The following is a 19716-nucleotide window of genomic DNA, read 5'->3' on the forward strand; positions in this document are numbered from 1 at the left end:
CGGAGGAGCCAGCACCAGTCCCTATCTCCCTGAGCCAGCTTTGACAGCTCCTTGCTCTGTGCCCTCCAGGAGTATTAGGAGGTCTCTGTCGCTACTCCCTCCATGGTAGTATATCATTGCCTCCTTACTTCCCGGGGCTGGGTGAGGAGTAAAGTCTGAGCTTTGGACCGCTTTGACTCCATGATGCAGTCCACAACGCCTGGTGCACAGAGCAGGCCGTTGGCGTGGGGTATAGATACAAGGGGTGATCAAAATGAGGGTGTCCTTGTAGATTGGCCAAGCCTTGGAATCCTTGTTCAGAAACTTACCCTGTAATTTAGAATTGTTTGCAGAATACCCGATTTGTTCTTTCTAGTATATTTCTATAAATTAGAAAAATGGAAGTTTCTGCTAGTAAGAAACATAAAGCGATTTTATGAATCCATTGCCCTTGTTTTGTTTATAATGCTTCATTCTAGTTAATTCAATTAGTGTCCACTCTTTACCCGATGATCGTCAAGATTGGACGTATAGAAGTATAAACTATATTCTTTTCCTTCCGCCTCAGGTAAGATGCAGTAGGAGTAATGTAGAATTCCCACTTCCTGTGTCATTTGGGCTAAGTATTTTAGATGACACCGTGAATGACCAGCTCCTCAGTATCCATTCAGAAATAAAATCCCAAGGCTGTAACCCCAAACACTGGCTCCATCTTCCTGAGCTTGCTAGTTTCTCTGTCCACGATTACTGCCATCCAATGTTTTCCCAGGCTGTTTCTCTCACAGATTAACACTGCGGTTCTCAACCTTCCTGATGCTGCAGCCCTTTAATACAGTCCCTCATGTTGTGGTGACCCCGCCCATAAAATTGTTTTCATTGCTATTTCATTGTTGTGTGAGGCCACTAGTTTGTTTCCCAGCCACCCAGACTCCCAACATAATCACACAGAAACTGTATTATTTAAATCACTGTTTGGCCAAATACTTAATTGTATTGCCAGCTAGCTCTTTCATCTAGAATTAACCCATCTCCATTATTTTATATTTTACCATGAGGCTCATAGCCTACCAACAAGGTTCCAGCTGATGGCTTCCATCTGTTTGCATCTGTCTCAGGTGGTGGCTCCATGACTTTTCTTGACTCTGCCTTCTTTCTCCCAGCATTCAATTTAGTTTTCCCCGCCTACGTCTATTCTGCCCTGTGCAGGCCTAAGACAGTTTCTTTATTAACCAATGGTCTTCACAGCATACAGAGAGGAATCCCACATCACTTCATAACTGTAATTTTGCTACGGTTATGAAACAATGTAAATATCTGTATTTTCTGATTGGTCATAGTTGACCCAACCCTGTGAAAGGGTCATTTGACTCTAAAACGGTCTTGAGCCCCAAGTTGAGAACCACCATTAGCAGAAAATAAGTGATAGTATTACACACACACACACACACACACACACACATTCATGTTGCCTTTCAGTTTTCTTAGTCTTTCTATATGTGCATGGTGTTTGTCTATTCACCCTGGTTGGGAGCACTTACTTTTATAAGTTAATCATGAAAATGCTAAGAGAAAGAGAAATTATCCTTGAGTAAAACTGCCAAGGTCATCATTCCTCTTCTGTCTTATACATTTACTTATTCCATTGTCATCAACCAGGAGGGTATAATTGGTACAGTAGTGAGTTTCAAGATGATTCTCTTGGGGTTTCCAGCTGAGTGCCCAAAGTATGGGATGTCTCAGGGACTCCCCAGCTTCAACCCCCGTGGTCTTTTAACACTGACTAAATAGTGTTTGTCCGCACCAGGCTTGTGTAAGCTAAGGTAACTGGACATCTGTTTTGAATAATAACTTTAAATCCCATTTTGAAAGGAAGGCCACATGAGTGTAATTGTATCATTTTACTTCTTTGGGAAGCAGCAAGAATCTACAGTGTGCGCCAGGCTTCCAAGAGACCCTAAGGCTGGTTTAATTGCTTACACTGTATTAAATGTCTTACTTAAATTTATGTTTGTCAGTGTACCGTGGCAGATTTCAGAGAAATAGATTTTATTCTCATCTCCTTATCTTGCATGCTGTCGCCAATTCTTTGGTTAACTCTGGCTTCATAAGGTCACCACATGCATTGGAGGCTCTAAGTTTTCTTTTGCAAATAAGTCTGTGTAATTGGAGAATCTAGTGGGGTTTTGTTTTTGTTTGTCTAGAGTGGTAATTGATAACTGAAAGGTGACCTAAAAGCTTTGGGGGCGTGTTTCCATTGTTATTTTGTTACTTTGGATTTTCCCCACAGTGACTATGGCCACAGGCTATAAAACTATGAAAAAACCTAGGAGGAAATCTTGAGAGAGAGAGGGGGGGGAGGGGGGAGAGAGGGGAGAGAGAGAGTGAGAGGAAGAGGAGAGAGAGGAGAGAGAGAGAGAGAGTGTGTTAAAACACTTATCCTAGAACCAAACAAATCAGATTTTTAAAAAATTTTAGTTTTCAGTGTGATCCCAGGCTAGTATTTTTTTTTAATATCCTTCTGAATGTAGAGTTGTGGTAATTTAATTCTCAGTGGGTTATTGAAGGCACCAGACAAAAGAATGGACATGAGGTTCTTAGTGGAGTGAGCAGCACATGGCCCAAGCTGCCCAACTGTCCCAATAGATGTTCCCTTGACAACAACATCAAGGAGAAAGGAAATAAACAGAGGAAGTCATGATGCCTGCCAGGGCTGGCATAGGCAGGGCTAGAAGACAGCTACTTCTGAGCTCAGAATCCTGTCGCTATTTCAGTGGCCAGCTCGCTGGTACAACTGTGCCGATGCTTATAACCCAGGAATGCTATCATTAATGAGTAAGAAGTTACTGCTTTCATGTTTGGAATAATTATTTAATATGAATCAAATAAAACACTATAAGATTAGAAACACAGAGACCTGAATCATAGGAGTCTTTTGTACCAAAGTAGAAAGCCATTGTGTCTCAAGGGTGGCTATTAGGGTGTGCTTGGTGGTAGCAGGTATTAATTTAAAATATCCAGCTGCTCTTCAGATAGTGTGTAATCCTAGCACTCACAGGGCTGAAGCACGGTGCTCCCATGTCTACAGGCCAGATTGAGCTGTATCTCTAAACCCTGTATCAATCAGCAACAAAGGAATAATAAAATGCTCCTGCTGGTTCTTTGTGTCTGTATTGACTGGGAGAGTGGTCTGAGCCTGTTACTTACCGGTGAGTGGACTAGACAAAGCACAGAACTGGCTTATTATTCTCTGAAAAAAGAAAAGAGGGGAACAGCTTGAAGAAAACTTCACATTCATGAGTATGGGTTTATATGTGTATAAAAAGGGGGTTGGGGGAATAAGCTGCTGCAGTTTCTGCTGTCTGGGTTTATAAATGTTTGAAAATCAGAAAAAAAGTGATTTTTTTTTATCTTTGAAATTTTATTTTTATTTTTATTGTTACTACTACTGTTTTTATGCTGATAATACTTTGCTATTTAAAAAAAAAGCAGAGGAAAAAGTTAAAACACAGGGAAAGAAAGAAAAGCAGGCATATATGTAAATAGAAAACAGTTCTCAAGCCTGCCTCCCACCTGGCTGTCTAGTTCTTCACTGTCCTGAGCATAGAGCTTCCCCAAGTTTAGTACTGTTTTATATCTGGATCCATTTGTTCCTGGGGGTGGGAGCATCCTGCCTTGAAAGGGATCAAGATGGAAAATGTAAGCCAGCTAACGATTTTGCCATTTGGAATCTAGCTAAAGATACAAGTGAAACATGCTAAAGTTGGAGGGATGGGACCACAAGGATGGCAAGGTTTAAAATCTCTGGTTTCATTAGAAATAGAAGATGTTTTTCAGAGTTCTAAAGAAAGACAAAAGAAGGAACAACAAGGAAGTAGCAGGCTCAATAACAGTGACCCTGTTTCCAACCAGATTGGGAGATGTAACAATGTATCTGCAAGTCTGTCTCAGGCTTATGCCTGGACCTCCAAATGGCCATTTAGTCTTCTTTAGTGTCAGAAGGTAGGAAACATGAGAACCAGAAAACACAAAACTTGCTTCCAAATTTCTTGCCCATCCATGCATAAAATATTACACATGTCAGGGTAGACCCAAGTGAATATATTGTCTTGGTAACACGCATTATTCTTGCACCTCGCAAAAACAAAAACAACAAGACCCAAACCACTAAGGCCCCAGCTTCTCCGTCTCTAGTCCATTTATGGAAAGTTATAAACTCTATTCTCTCCCGAGTCTCCTTTTCTCCATTTATTGCGCAGTTGCTCTTTATGTGACTGTAAACATAGCACATTTGTTTGTCTTTATAATTTATGCAATATATATTGATATGAACTCATTATCGGGTGATTTGAAAAGTGTGTATGAAGTGGGTGGTGGCGCACACCTTTAATCCCAGCACTTGGGAGGCAGAGGCAGGTGGATCTCCGTGAGTAGGTCAGTCCCACCTGGTCTATGAAGTAAGTTCCAGGACAGCAGGATAGTTACACAGAGAAACCCCCCTCCCCCCAAAAAAAGTTTATCTCAAATTAAATTTCCAAATATATTGTTATACCCAAGTTTCTGGCCCCCAAATCAATTCACGGAGCTGGATTTCTGATGCAAATTACATGAGGGTTTTTAATTCAAACTCGAATTTGGACCATGCCTCCACCACACCAAGGCCATAGGTGAGGGAAGTGCAGCCCCAAACCTGGGAAGGGGCAAACTTTTAAAGGGAAAGCACTATAGTCAGGTGATTTTGAGTCCTGTTGTCTTAGAATTGGGTGAGGAGAACATAAGATAAGGTAGTTTCTGAACCCGTTGGTCAGTTTTGGGGCACAAAGAGGTGTTAGTAACTGACAAGGTATCCTCATGGACAGGATGCCTTCCAAGAACATCTGGACCTCCATAAATTTTATGGCCCTCCTCCCTGTCTTCTTAATTGGCCATTTTTAGGGTTTCTGTTCAAATTTCTGCTATGTCAGCACACTTCTGGAGCTGAGATCGCCCATCCCTCAGCTCATTCTAGGGCTTAAGATGAAGCCCTGTTGGAGGAGGCCGCTTGTTTATTTTTGGCTGCTCAGCCCTGAAATAATCACATAGAAACCATATTATTTGCAATACTGTTTAGCCAATAGCATAAGCATGTTTTTGGCTAACTCATATCTTAAAGTAACCCATCTCCATTAATCTGTGCATCACCATGAGGCTGTGGCTTACTGTGTAAAGTTCCGGCATCTGTCTCCACTGGGGCTACGTGGGTTCTCCTTGATTTCGCCTTTTTTTCTCCCAGCATTCAGTTTAGTTTTCCTTGCCTAGCTCTATTCTACCCTATCACAGGCCAAGGCAGCTTTCTATTTTCATTAACCAATAAAAGCAGCACATATACAGAAAGACCTCTCATACCACAGCCCCTTCTTTAAAATGGAGTTTGCAAAGTTAAGTCCTCTCAATATATCTTGTGAACTTGCATGCCCAGTTTCCTACCCTAAGAAGAACACACTAGTTTCCTGCAATGCATTTTCACTGACAGTGGGACCACAACTCAGCTGACACTGGCAGCTTTTTCAAAGAACTTGATTAACATTTAAAATTTTAATTAACAGAGTGTTCCCAATGTTCATGAATAGAGATGGTATTTGTATGAATGTCGTAGTTTATCACCCAGATCGTCCCCAACTTGTTGTCTTTGGAAGACTCCCAGGAGTGGGACGCTAATCAGTCAGTGTCCTGGGCAGGTGGCACCATTCTGGTGCCCTCCGTTCCCCAAATGGCATCAAAGGCTGTGTATAAAATGGTGTTCTCGGGGCAAGTGTTTCATATGAGGTGGACTAAATGAGGGCAGCGTACAGACTGATCTCAACGCTGTATTTACCTCTTTACCATTTCAACGTTCTTAATAACTAGTTCTGTGAGTAAAATTAGCATCTTTCATCGTGACCACTGGCTGTTATGGAACTTTGCTCCTGTAATAAAACACATATACATTTAAAAATCCAGCAGACTTGGAAACACTTCAATATTTTGATCACGGTCAGAGACTTTTTCATAAGTTATATTGAGAATGACTATTTACATTTAAAGCTTGTGTTTAAAATATTGAAGAGACATCTAAATACAGCACGCGTTGTTTGTACAACCAACCTTACTAGACTGAAGGGAGCCAGCTGATGGGGACATAATTGCATTGACACCCATAAGTTCATGGGTGAGAAATGACCCTGACGTAGGTGTTCAGTTGTCCCATCTGTTGCTGCATTGTTAGGGTCGGACACTGGGCCTGGCAGCCCTAACATGCTAGGCTTGGCCACCTGTCCTCCGTAGGCTAATTAAAGAAACAGCTCATAGTGCAAAGCAAAGACAGGGGCTTTATTCAATGTGGCTGCATTGGGAAAATGAACAACTAAAGAGACGCCCCACCCCCAAGCCATCTTGGAGGTGAGGTCTAGGTTTATCTTTTGTATGTTAAGAATTGTTTATTTATGTTTTATGTGCATGCTGTGTCTTTGTGTATGAATGCACACAGGGTGTGGGTACCCGCAGAGGCCAGAAGGCATCAGGTTCCCTGGAGCTAGAGTTACAGGTTGGTGTGAGCTACCTGACTTCTTGCTGGTCCTCTGGAAGAGTCGTGACACTTAACCCCTGGGCATCTCTACAGCCCCGACAGTTAGGTTTAAATATAGAGAGAAGAGTATAACTTAGTCTACCTAAGAAATCCTGGTCTGGGGGAAAGATGTCATCCCCCTCACCACTGAGCAACCCTGGTCCTGTTTCCATCTTTCCTGCAGCGCTCTCTGGCAATTGTAAGAACCATCTAAAACCTCTCCCCAGAAACAAGTTCCTTCCCTAGTCTACACCAGACTTTAGTTTTTTTCTTCTCCTAGCATGAAACCCCTGGGAAAATTCTGATTTCTCAGGGATCAGTGTTTCTGGAAGTGTATAGCGAACAGGAACAGTACATGTGTTTCTCTTTAGGAAGTGGTTCTCAACCTTCTGAAGGCTGCGACCCTTTAATGCAGGTCCTCATGTCGTGGTGACCCCAGCCGTAGAACTATTTTCATTGCTACTTCATAGCTGTAATTTTCTACTGTTATGAATTGTAATGTAAGTATCTGATACGCAGGGTATCTGATACGCGACCTCTGTGCAAGCAAGGGTTGTTCCATCCACAAAGGGGTTGAGGATAGCTTCAGGATAGCCTTGCTCCTGCTGGGATGATTTCTCATCTTTGTAGACCAAGTTCAAACACATTTAGATTTTAAAACAAACAAACAAAAACAGGACCAAGTCCAAACTGTGTATTTCTATTTTGTACTAGACCGTGCAGTGAGTATTTGAATCAAAATACAGAGGTGGTTGAGGGATGGGAACACTTCCCTCACTGTGTCTCTCGCTCTCCCAGCACAGTGATGAATACTTCGCTTGCCCAAGCCATTTTCTGATTTTACAAACACAGTCGCAGGACTAGTAAGCACTGGCTACTCAAAAGGGACAGAGGACTTCACTATCACAGTGGATAGTCTTGGAATGTTGAAAGCCATTGCTGTCATTTCCTTCCTCAACTTTTGCTGGAGCCTCGCCAGCAACTCACAAACACCTGGTATTGAAATCTTTACCTTAAAAAATGTATTCATGTTAGCTGGGTGGTAGTGGCACACGCCTTTAATCCCAGCACCCAGGCGGATCTCTGTGAGTTCGAGGCCAGCCTGGTCTACAAGAGCTAGTTCCAGGATAGGCACCAAAGCCACAGAGAAACCCTGTCTCGAAAAACCAAAAAAAAAAGTATTCATGTTAAAATTATACCAAACAATTGCTATAATATAAACATTTTGTATAATGGTAAAGAGAAATATTGTCCTAGGTTGCTCAGCCGTAATTGCATTTCTGTTAATGCCAATGGCTTCTGAATAATTTACTAATTTTTATTAGTATCTTGATTCTGTCTCTTAGTAATTACTCTCAAAGATTCCTAATATTGTATTCCTTTTTTGGTAACATATATTAAATGTTGTATCGCTAATTTTACATAAAATTGGTTTAATTTTGTCTGATCATGTAAAGTGGTTTTTATTTTTATTTACTCATTTAGTTCTGTTTTTGACCGGCTTAGGAAGAGTAAAAGTTAGAAAGAGTCTCATCTAGCATAAACTGGACTTGAACTCACAATATAGTAGAGGGTGGCCTTGAACTTTCTATGTGGTAGAGGATGGCCTTGAACTCCAGATCTTCCTACTTCCATCACTAGAGAGTTGGTATCAGAGGCACTCACCACCACACCTAGCTTGCATTGTTAAGTTTTGATAATTTCTTCTTCCTGTCCTTTGATCACGTTTGCAAATTCTTGGTTTTGTCCCAAGCCAGGCCAATGAAATGTCTTGGTTTCCTCTTTGGGGACATAGGAGCTTTGCTCTGGGATATGGGTAGAATCTTTTGAATTCTTAGGACCACTTAGGGAGCTCCTTTTAAGCCAATGTTTGTTCAGCTAGAAATGTCAAAGATAATGTATTTGTTAAAATTTTTTTGGTCTGTATTGTACATAAAAGCCTACTGTGTGGTTATTTGTTAAGGCACGTCATATTTTAGCTGGTAGATGGTCATCAAGACTACACATGGCACCATTGAAGAGGGGAGAGGGAGGGAGGGAGAGAGTTTCTGAGTCAACATTGATTGGGGGAAATGAGTGGAAGCTTATATTGTGATGGTTCGTGTCATTCTGAGACTTAGAACAAAGCGGAGCTCATTTCTAAAGATGTCAATCAATAAAATGCTTGACGTATGGGAAATTAAGCAGTCTCTTACAAATGTTCTAAACAGCCTACCTGTCAGTACCCGATTGTTGTACTGGAGGCTCGTGCCTGAGATAGTCATTAGCTTCCCTGGGTAGTTTAAAGGTTTTGTTTGTTTTACTTGGGGTTTGTTTCCACACTTTGAAATTATGAAGCCACATGCCTAGTATTTTTTTCCAGCTGAGCCACTGAAGTAGTTTGTCTAAATGACACAATAAAATCCAATCTAGTTTTCATTAAAGCCTCACCTCTCCCATAAAAGATGACCCCGTGGCTTGTCGAGATGGAATTTCCAGGACTTCTTCCCTTCCCGTGAGCCCGTTAAACGCTGCTCCATCTCTCATGGCAACTGGCTCTCAGATTCCTTTTAAAGAGCAGCTGACAGCCCCGAAGCTGTTATTTTTGTGCAGCAATTTGACCTGCCACATATGTAAATATGGACAAAATTGGGGGGTCTTAATACTGCCCCTGTGGTAGTGTAGACTCTGGGTGCTGGACCTGAAACACTGGAAACATGGTTTGCTACTGGGGACGTCAAGTTCTTGATGGACAGACAGGGTCTGTTTACTCCTTGTGCTTCTCAAAACCTAGCACACTCTAGGCATCCAGGAAATCGTGCTGTGGCTAAGGGGACTGGCGGCGGTCAAAGAATTATGCACGGCTCAGGGTTTTATGAATCATAACAAAGATAGCTAGCCAGCTGTCCTGTGAATCCCTGCACTGAAAATGAAATACCTTGCTGGGTGGTGGATCTTGCACGCCTTTAATCCCAGCACTGGGAGGCAGAGACAGGTGGATCTCTGTGAGTTCAAGGCCAGCCTGGTCTACAAGAGCTAGTTCCAGGATGGTCAGGAATGCTACACAGAGAAACCTTGTCTAGAAAATATTCTTTAAAAAAGAAAACTGCATAACTTTGGGGTGTTTGATACAATTGTTTCACAGCAAATGGCTTTCCTCCTTAAGGTGCATGGGCTTTTCATGTTAAGTTGAGGGTACTATATCAGTCAACTTGCCAACGCTGTAACAAATCCCTTCAATAATCACCTTGTAATGAGAAAAGGTTTATCTCTGCTTCATGGTTTTGGAGATCTCAGTCTATAATGAGTTGGCCGCATCCCTCCTAGCAGGGGATTACAGTGTGTAGTGAACATGTAGCCAAACAAAACCACTTTCCTTCCTCCAGGGAGGGTTGGAGGAGATGAAGTGACCTGGGCCTCCCAGTTGTCTTCAAAGACATGCCTCCCGTGACCTCAAGCCCCCTCTCTAGACCCCACCCCCTGCCCACAGTGCCAGCCTGGGAACCAAGGCCTCAACTCACGAACCTTTGGAGAACTTTCCCGAAGCAACTGTAGCGAGAAGCTAGATGAATGTAGAATTCCCTCAGAAAGAACAGAACGCCCAGTGCCATAGAGTAACTGTTATGACTGAAGAATGGCCGCCTGGGGATAATTCTGTCAGCTTCGGTCCCAGGGTCGACAACAGTAGAGCAGAATGTATTGCCCTCATCGTCCATTTTCCTCCCACTGTAATTTCACCAGAGCAGTGCAGATGTAGCACGTGTGTGTGCACACTCACATACACTGGCACACAGACACAACACACACACATACACTGACACACAGACACAACACACAGACATACACTGACACACACAGACACACACAGACACCCACAGACACCCACAGACACACACAGACATACACTGACACATAGACACAACACACAGACACAGACTGACACACATAGACACACACTAACACTCACACACAGAGACACACATTGACACACACACAGACACTGACACACATTGACATACATACCAACACACACACAGACACACACTGACACACATAGACACACTGACACACATAGACACACTGACACACATAGACACACACTGACATACACTGACACTCACACACACTCACCAAAGCATGCAGTTAACCATCCTTTTGGTCAGTAGCTGTTAAGAACAAATGAAGAATGCCAAAAGAACACATGAAAGGATTTTGTGTTGTTTGGCTGAACAGAGACACTTTATATTCATGTTTTGTGTGTTTCCTGGTGGCTGCAAAAGGAATAGTTCATGTTTGCAGGAGGGCGAACACTTGTAAAGGGCGTAGAGGAGGCAGCAGATTAACAAGGGCACGCGGTGTGGAGTATGCCAAATGCGACGCAGGCTGTGAAGACACCGCTTTCCACAGATGCCAGGGTCCTCAGGGGTGCCTTGGAAGTGCTGCTGGCTACTGGTGTGGACGCTCTGCCCCTTGAGACCTTTGCTGCCTCAGCTCGCTTCCTGAGATCACTCCCTCAGATTGCTGATTTTTTTCCCCAAGAAGCTTTCCGTCTTCAGTTTGTAGACTCTCTCATCAGAGGAGACATAAACAGCAGTCTTGGCAGGGCTGGCTGAAGGAGCAGGAGAGGCTGTATTTGGGTGTTTCCACACATAAGAGAAGAGGTGAAACTCTAAAGGAATGCTGGAAAAGCTTGCATCCTTAGTGCTTTTGGGACTGGCTAACCAGGAGGGGTTGCAGTCTGTTTAGTTAGCCAGCATGAGTCTATTTAGATTGTGTACTGAAAGCCAGTTGAATAGCAAGTGTAAGTGCCAGGCGCTGGTGGCGCACGCCTTTAATCCCAGCATTCAGGAGGCAGAAGCAGGTGGGTCTCCAAGAGTTCGAGAGCAGCCTGGTCTACAGAGCAAGATCCAGAACGGGCTCCAAAACTACAGAGAAACCCTGTCTGGGGGAGGGTGGTTTAAGTGACAAATATTTCCATGAAAGTTGTGGGTCTGTATGTGCACATGTATACATTAAACATCTCACACGGATGCTGGATGGCAGTGTTGAGCATGTTTTGTACTGAAAAGTTTATCAACAAAACATTTGAAGACTATGACATTTTGTAGCATTGCCTCTGGAGCACGAAGGCAAGAATATTGAGCTCCCCTGTGTCTCTCAGCCACTCCCAGGCCGCTGAGCTGCATGCACTCAGCTCGGTTGCCTTTGTCCTTTACTGTGAGATTTAACTCTCGTCAGCTTCAGGCCCAAGCATGCGGGTCCAGTTCTCTCCCTGCCTTCTCCTTCCCTGGGCATTGGCTCATATTCATGGTTATCTTACATGGCAGGCCCTGCTGCTTGCGTGTTTTCTTCTGGCCTTAATCCCAGCTCTCTTCTCTACTGAGGGTCTCCGGAGGCCCTCTCAGCCACCCTATTGATCTCTGTCTTTCCTTTGTCCTCCCGCCGCCCAGTGTTCCTCAGTGACTTGTGTTGGAAACCATCGTCAGCCTTCTAGAACTGTTCTCTTTGAAGGAACAAACCAAAGAAATTTGCCACTTTTTTTAAACCATCTTCTGTGGAGCAAAAATGTATAGTCAGCCCTCTGTAGACCATTCTACTTCCATAGAGTCAGAGTATTTGAAAATGACTGTCAAGAATTTGTACCTATACTGAATGTATAGACTTTCGTTGTGTCATCATTCCAAATGCTACTGCAGATGGCACTTACATTATAGTATGTGTTGCAAGTCATCTAGAACTCATGTAAAGTATATGGTTTCATAGGTTCTGTGCAAATAATCCATCATTTGTCTAAGGGGCTGGCGCATCCAGGGATATCAGTATATGCTGGAGGGACTAGGTAGGCAGTACCTGGGCCCAATATGGCTTTGTTCTTTTGTTGTTATGTTTAACCCACCCTTCCTAGAGGGCTGTGTGGCTCAGAACTGGCCCACAGTTCCTTAGACCCTGGTCTGCGTGCAGCCAGCATGGAAATTGATGGTAAACTTTGAGAAAATGTTCATAGGATCGGAAAGAGAAATTTTGTGTTATTTTCCTATAATAAAAATGAACCTACTATTTATATGTTATGTCTCTTTATTCCATTTTCCTAGCAACTTAGTTTATGGCATTTTGCATACATTTGGCTGAGAGGTACTGAAATTTTTGTTTTTCTAAGGAAACTGCTCCGTTGTAGATGGTTTAAAAAATGCTACGGCGGTGAATTCAGTTGTTACCGCTGGTTGTCTCTTCAGTCCCCAGATGGTTGACCTCTGGAATCAGGGTCATGACAACAACAGAATTTATACATGTTCTGGAGGAATTTTGTTGTTGCTGTTGTTTTAGGGGGCTTTGGTTTGTTTGTTTTAATTCTACATTCACAAAATTGAAGGCAAGCTTGTAGAGGAGAAAAGGAGGCACAGTGGCTGATGGGAAGGGATGACCAGGATCTGGCTTTTGCTGGAAAAAAAAAAAAAACCTTTTAGAAGGTAGGCTTCATAATGGGCTTCTTTGTCAGCCTAAACACTGAGTAGCACAGGCTGGGTAACAGCCCATCTTTTGTTACTCGAATGTTTTCTCTCGTGGCAGATGAGAATTTACAGTTGCTCAGATTTGTTTTCTATCTAGAGTTTCCTCCACACCAATGCGAATTTTAATGACGGGGTACAGAGGAATAGCTAACCCTGTGTGGTTACCACCACCGTCACAAACAATGGCGGAAGATGGGCTAATCAGGACCGTTTGCTGGTGGGTATGATTAAGCTAAATTTAATTCACCCAAAGATTCGAGAATGGCAACATCGCATGCTCTCAGAAGAGAGTTTTCATTCCTAAAGCCCTTCTAGAGACTGCTCAGTTTGAAACCAGCTCCCTTGAGTGTCCTTGATTTGTCTGCAACGTCACATTGTCTGCTTGTATTCTCGTGACTTAAGGGAGTGTTGTTATCTGAACACAAGCAGGATTTCCATGTTCATTTGGATTATGGTATCTTTATTTATGATTTGCGCAATTGTAGTGCCTTTTGTGGGGGAAGGGAAGCGGAGGAACTTCAGAGGGGGACTCAGTTACCCTTCAAAAACACAGCTCTGCTCAGTAAAACATTAAAGTGGAAGTTTAACATTCGGGATATAGGGTTATTTTTTTAAAAAAGAAAACATATAATAGTCTAAAATTGAATGCTTTGGATATTTAAACATTGGCTGGTGGGTTGACTTTGCTTTGATAGCAGATAAATGATACATTCAAAAAATCAAAAGGCCCCTCTTCTCCCCTTCTGGGATTCCTGCATACACAGCCATGACTTTCCCTGCGGGCTTTGAACTGCTAGACTTTGCTGAACACAAATGCTCCCCCTGGCTTCTATAAACTCACCGGATGTCTGGGATGCATGACTGTCAGGAAACATATATGCACATGTAGGTCCCCTTTCATCCTCGAAAGTTCAGCTAAGTCCTGATGGCCACACTCTGAAAATGAAGATGCCCTTCCCCCAGAACATAAGGGTAAAACCAATTGAGTTGTAATGTCTCAACATCGATATTTCTTTAGCGACGAGAAAAGCTCTCGGGTTTCCCTTTAGGTGAATTGGGAGAAGAGTAGAAGGAGGAAAAGCAAAGATAAATGGCTGAGAACTGCAAATACTCTGTGGAGCCATGTGCACAGGAAGGTGGGAGAAACAATTACAACAGTTGTGTTATCGGGGTATGGTGAGCTTTGGTGGCAAGCTTTTCTTGAGCTGTAGGCGCTGCAGATAGAAGATGAGGCCCCTCAGATGCTCATACCAAAACTTTCTCTTGAAAAAGCTTTGGGTGTCCATGGCTGTGGAATGGTTTGTTATTAGACTATGCAGAGAAAGAAGAGATTGGCCATGACTGGGCTGAGAGGGAATATGAGTGTGTCCTGAAGATGAGGGCAAGGCAAAGAGGATGACGGTGTAGACAGATGCTTTGCCGACCGGAGACTCTGCTTCTACATAAGGTTGTGTTGAGACAGGACTGAGAGATCTCTCATACCTGAGTGACTTTGTAGCAAGATTAGATGCACTGGGCTGCCTGGTACAGAATCCGGTCCCCTCCTTCACTGTAAACTCAAGGGCTGCAGCTCATGCTCTGCTTTCTATTGTTGAAGGACCTTCAAATGGTGACTTCTTCCTGTCAACCAGAGATCTGAACCAGGGGAGTGCCTTCCTCTTCGGTCATCCCCTGCCCCATTTGAGCATGCAGGAAGGGAGCAGGAAGGTTCACAGTTCGCTAGACTATTCTTAAAAGTTTCCAGGATAGATTAACCAGGTATCAGGGATGTCTCCTGACACTGTGAAATTTGGCGCTATTCCTCCTTGTATACAGGCAGGATGTAGCCCTTTTGCAGGACTGTTGGCTGAATTTAATGTCACCATGCATTGCTTCAGACTCACATCTGGTTGAGAAATTCACTCCTGTTCACATCAGAGTATTGATGTCCTGCAAAAAAGAGAGAGAGAAAGAAAACAAAAGAGACAGGAGCTGGAGGTGCTGCTGTCGTATTATAGGGTGTCACTGCTCAAATCTTTTTTCAGAAGCATACCTGTAACCAAAGAGACCATATTCTGACTGAAACAGGGATAAAAAGGAAAAAGGACTATAAGAATTAGAATCATTTGTGTACAGTAGCCCCCTGCCTATGTCAGAGATATATTCCAAAAGCCATAGTGAGTATGGAGTCTTGAAATCGTGGCTATTTCTGAACCCTGCATATAAGCACTTTGTGCTTTCTATGGGTACCCTGGTGATCTAGATGGCTATGAAATGACAGGCAGGCAGGCACTAAATACAGTGTACATTTTATGGTAAGGGGGATCATTCTTGTCATAGGCACAGAGGAGCTAGATAACATGAAGTATCTACATGCTGCTTTAATAATGATGAGTTTTTTTAAGTTAGAGTTTCATATATGAGCATGTTATTTATAACATTTCTGTCCCACCTTCCCTCCTCTATCTCCTCTCACATTCTGCCCACTCCCTCCCAAATCCATGAACTTTTCTTCCTTCTTGTTACACACACACACACACACACACACACACACACACACACACACACACACTACATACATACGTACACACCCAGTGTTCATTTTCTTTCTCTTTGCTTTCTCTTTGGAGATACCAGCTTGTTAGGTTGTCCTGACTGGTCAGCTCAGCTTTGGGTGACAAATGGCTGTATAAATAGCTTAGGGCTGCCCCGTACAACTTTTGAAGGAAATGAGTTGGTTTTGGGCAGTGCAGTGACAAAGTAGTCACATGTGGCCATTGGACACTTGACGTGGGGCTGGCGTGACTGAGGAGCTGAATGATTTTACTGCCGGGAGGTTTTAATTGAGTTGAATATAAATAAATGCAAGTGGCAGCCGGCCTATGAATCGCCTATACCATGCTTGGTATCTAACAGGCTAATTGCAGTCCTCTCCAGGGTAGTTTACGTCATTGACTTTGTTAACATGTTGGGGATTGCTAGAAGCAGCAGAAAAACAAACCAAAAAGGTGTGAAAGAGATTGGAGTTTTAAGCATACCCGTTATGGTTGCATGCAGCCATAATCCCTGTGTCCATGAGACTGAAGCAGGAGGTTCGTGAGTTTTAGGCTAGCCTGGGCTAGACAGAAAGACACACCTCTATTTTAAGCTTAAGTGAAATATGTGTAATTACATTGCCAATTCATACAAATGACAGCGGCTTTTCAGAGGCTCCCAGAAGATGCTGACTTGGTTTGTAACACTCTGATTTTGTTTCCACAGGCTCCTTCATGCTGGTGAATGCTTCCGGGAAACCCGAGGGCCAGCGGGCTCACCTGCTCTTGCCCCAGCTTAAGGAGAATGACACCCACTGCATCGATTTTCACTACTTTGTGTCCAGTAAGAGTAACTCGGCCCCTGGGTTGCTCAGTGTCTATGTGAAGGTGAATAATGGACCATTGGGGAACCCTATCTGGAATATGTCTGGAGACCCAACCCGCACATGGCACAGGGCAGAACTGGCTATCAGCACCTTCTGGCCCAACTTTTACCAGGTAGGCACTTTCTTACCACTTCATGTCTTAAATCGTCTTCTAATTTCTACAGTTCTAAGTGGTGTTTCTGTTAGTATCATGTGTAAGAAGGTTTGTAATGGCCGTAGTAAGTGTGACCCAGGCTCTTTTGGTTTGGTTTAGTTTTTCGAGAAAGGGTTTCTTTCTATAACCGTCCTAGCTGTCCTGGAACTCACTCTATAGACCAGGCTGGTCTCGAACTCACAGAGATCCTCCTGCCTCTGCCTCCCGAGTGCTAGGATCAAAGATGTGCATCACCACTCCCTGGCCCAGGCTATCTTTTAAAGTGAATCTTATGATTATGTGAGCAAAACAAAAACATAACTCAAATCTGTTTGTCCAGGCTGATATTGTTTTAAGAAAAAAAAAAAGCAAACCAGTAACTAATGTCTTAGTTACTTCTCTATGGCTGTCATAAGACACCATGACAAAAGCCAGTCATTCAAGAAAGAGTTTATGTGGGCGTACAGTTTCCTAGGGTGAATCTGTGGCTGCCATAGTAGAGAGCATGGTAGCAGGCACGTCGGCATGATAATGGAGCAAGAGCTAAGAGCTTACAACTTGAGACAGAACCAGGAGGCAGACCATAAGACACTGGGAATAGCTTGGTTGTTTTGAAACCTCAAAACTTGCCCCTACGGACACATCGCCTCCAGTAAGGCCACACTCCCTCCAACAAGGCCACACCTTCCTGTCCTTACCAAACAGTTCTGCTGGTGAGGGTTAAGTATTTCAAACACACGAACCTATTGGGGCCATTCTTATTCAAACCACCGCAAGCAGTGTTTGACAGTCTATCAGTCAGTGGGTTACGGTTTAATAGTCAGGATCCTTAAAGCCCAGCTTCGCTACCCACAGCTGACACTGGTAATGAATGGGTTGGTTATAAATTCCTTGTCCAACTCATCCTTATACCCCAGTACCTGAAATAATGTCTGATATTTAAGGAATGATAAATGTTTGTTGAGTGGAAATTAAAACATGAAGAAAGCCCTCTAACTCCACAGGTACCTGATTCGACTCTTTTTTAGATTGTACTTTGGCCATAAGTTTTAATGGTTTTTAAATTTATTGCACCTAAATTTATCTCCTGTTAAGAATTTCCCCTAAAGACACAATGGAGACTGATTGCAAATAATTAACCATAAGAACAAGAATATAAACAGTAGTAAAATCAGAAGTAGTATTGTTTTCAGTAATAGGGGGTTTGTTAATTTCTACTACCTCAACACAAAAGTTTGTTTAGAAGCCAATGGGAATAATATTATGGTCTGGAGCGATGGCTCAGCAGACAACAGCTGCTCTTGCAGAAGACCTGAGCCTGTGATATCCATACCAGCCATCCTTCACCCAACTCCAAGGGATCTGACACATTCTTCTAACCTCTTGTGGTACATATGCACGCATACAGACAAAGCACTCATACACGCAAAATTTTCTAAAAGATAAAAGTTATAGATTATTTAGTGATATACTTAAACTTTTGTTAGACAATAAAATAAGTATAAAGCAATGTATTTAATTTCACGCTTATATTAAAAATATCTAATAAAGACCAAATGTGTTATAAAACAAATGCATAAAATGTGTCATCTCCCTAACTAGTAAGATAACAATAAGTGATTTTTCCCTTTTTTTGCATTATCATGTCATAAATTTTCTCTGTTTATGTTGTTTTTCCTCAAGGAAAATAATTCTATTTAATGAATACTTTATTTTAATATAAATGTACTAGTGGCCAGTTAACAATGTAATATTCAAATGTGAATTTTGGGGACAGGGTTTCCTCCCTTCAGGGTTTAAACAGCAAGCCAAGGCAGTGGGTTGGCTGAGCAAGGGTTCAGGGTGTGCTCATATGGATGGCTAACATGTCTGTGTATTGAAGCATGGGGGTGGGACCCTCTCAAAGCAGGGAAATCTTTCTTGGTCATTCTTCCTCCTTCCTGTGGAGCATACTCCAGGCTCATCCGCAGCTCAGAACACTGGGACATACTGAGCTGCCTCAGGGTTTGTCCTGCCCGTCTTTGTCCTAATGTCCTTCACTTTGATCAGAGCTCTGCCCTCCTAAATCATAGAGCCAGTTTTTATTATAAGACCTTTCATCATGGTTTGGTATGATGTTGACCACAATCAAGGTTAGAATTTCTGTTTTGTCTTTTTTTATACCTTGCTAAAGAACTGGTGCATATTCAATGAATGACTTAATTTTGACCAATCTTAGCATACCAGGCTTATCAAAGGGATTACTCAACTACACTGCAATAGGATGATTCTATTTATCAGGCTATGGTCATTTTCAGCGCATTCTTATTTCTTGAGCAGTTACTGCAAAAATGATTTGCCTTCCAATTATGGACCCAAGCCAAACTGCAAGGCCCTCAATCCTCCCTCTCTCACTTACATTATCAAAGAGTGTGCGATTTACCAACGATGATCAGAGCGTGGTTCTCATAGCTTAGGGTTTGTGCAAGCCATGGCTTTCATATCCCACTGAGCCGCAATAATACAAAGCCATCGCCTGGGTGGCCTAAACACAACACACTGATTTGCAGAAATGTGGGAATCCCAGGCCAGTGGCCTTTCTTCCAAGGGCACTAACTCCATTATGGGAACACCATCCTCACAACCTGATCCCTTTCACAAAGGCTCCCTGCCTTCTGATGCTAGTACTTTGGACATTAACGTTTCACTAGCTGCATCATTAGGAATCGTGTCATCCTTTGAACTGATGGCTTTCCAGCAATTCTTTAATACACTGGCATTTGGCATCTCAAAGGCATAAAGTGGAGCTACCCCTCCCTCATAGTTGCCCCTTTTCTGCTGAGGGGCAGCAAGCACCCAAAGCCAGAGCCCTAATACCAACATATACTATTTAATAAAGAGCACATCCCAGATGATACAGGAGAACTCCGCAGGAAACATAAGTAAACATGGAAGCATCAGCCTTAAAGCCACCATCGAGACTTGCATTATCTTGTCTACTTGCAAGAGAGTCAGCTGTATTGACAGAGATGGAATAAAGGGAAACCACCACCCGGCATAGCTTCCTTCCCACTTCCTCACCCAAGGTGTCATCCAAAGTGGAGGGCAGACAGATAGGAGACAGATCAGTGCAGCCAGAGGCGGGACTTCCGTGAGC

The 19716-nt window shown here is 43.0% G+C and overlaps 1 protein-coding gene across 3 annotated transcripts in view; it reads left to right on the top strand.

Moving 5' to 3' along the window:
- Positions 1-19716, top strand: part of Ptprm (protein tyrosine phosphatase receptor type M) — a 694512-nt gene that overhangs the window by 241792 nt on the left and 433004 nt on the right. For 2 of the 3 annotated variants that reach the window (XM_075956537.1, XM_075956538.1), the window contains exon 1: positions 16291-16559. In XM_075956537.1, the coding sequence (XP_075812652.1) occupies positions 16296-16559 (264 nt within the window). In that variant the 5' untranslated portion in view covers positions 16291-16295. Of the gene's footprint in view, positions 1-16287; positions 16560-19716 lie in introns of those variants that run through there. The other variant, XM_075956536.1, reaches the window with a different exon arrangement.

Source organism: Microtus pennsylvanicus, chromosome 22, assembly GCF_037038515.1.
Source record: "Microtus pennsylvanicus isolate mMicPen1 chromosome 22, mMicPen1.hap1, whole genome shotgun sequence".
NCBI classification, from domain to species: Eukaryota; Metazoa; Chordata; class Mammalia; order Rodentia; family Cricetidae; genus Microtus; species Microtus pennsylvanicus.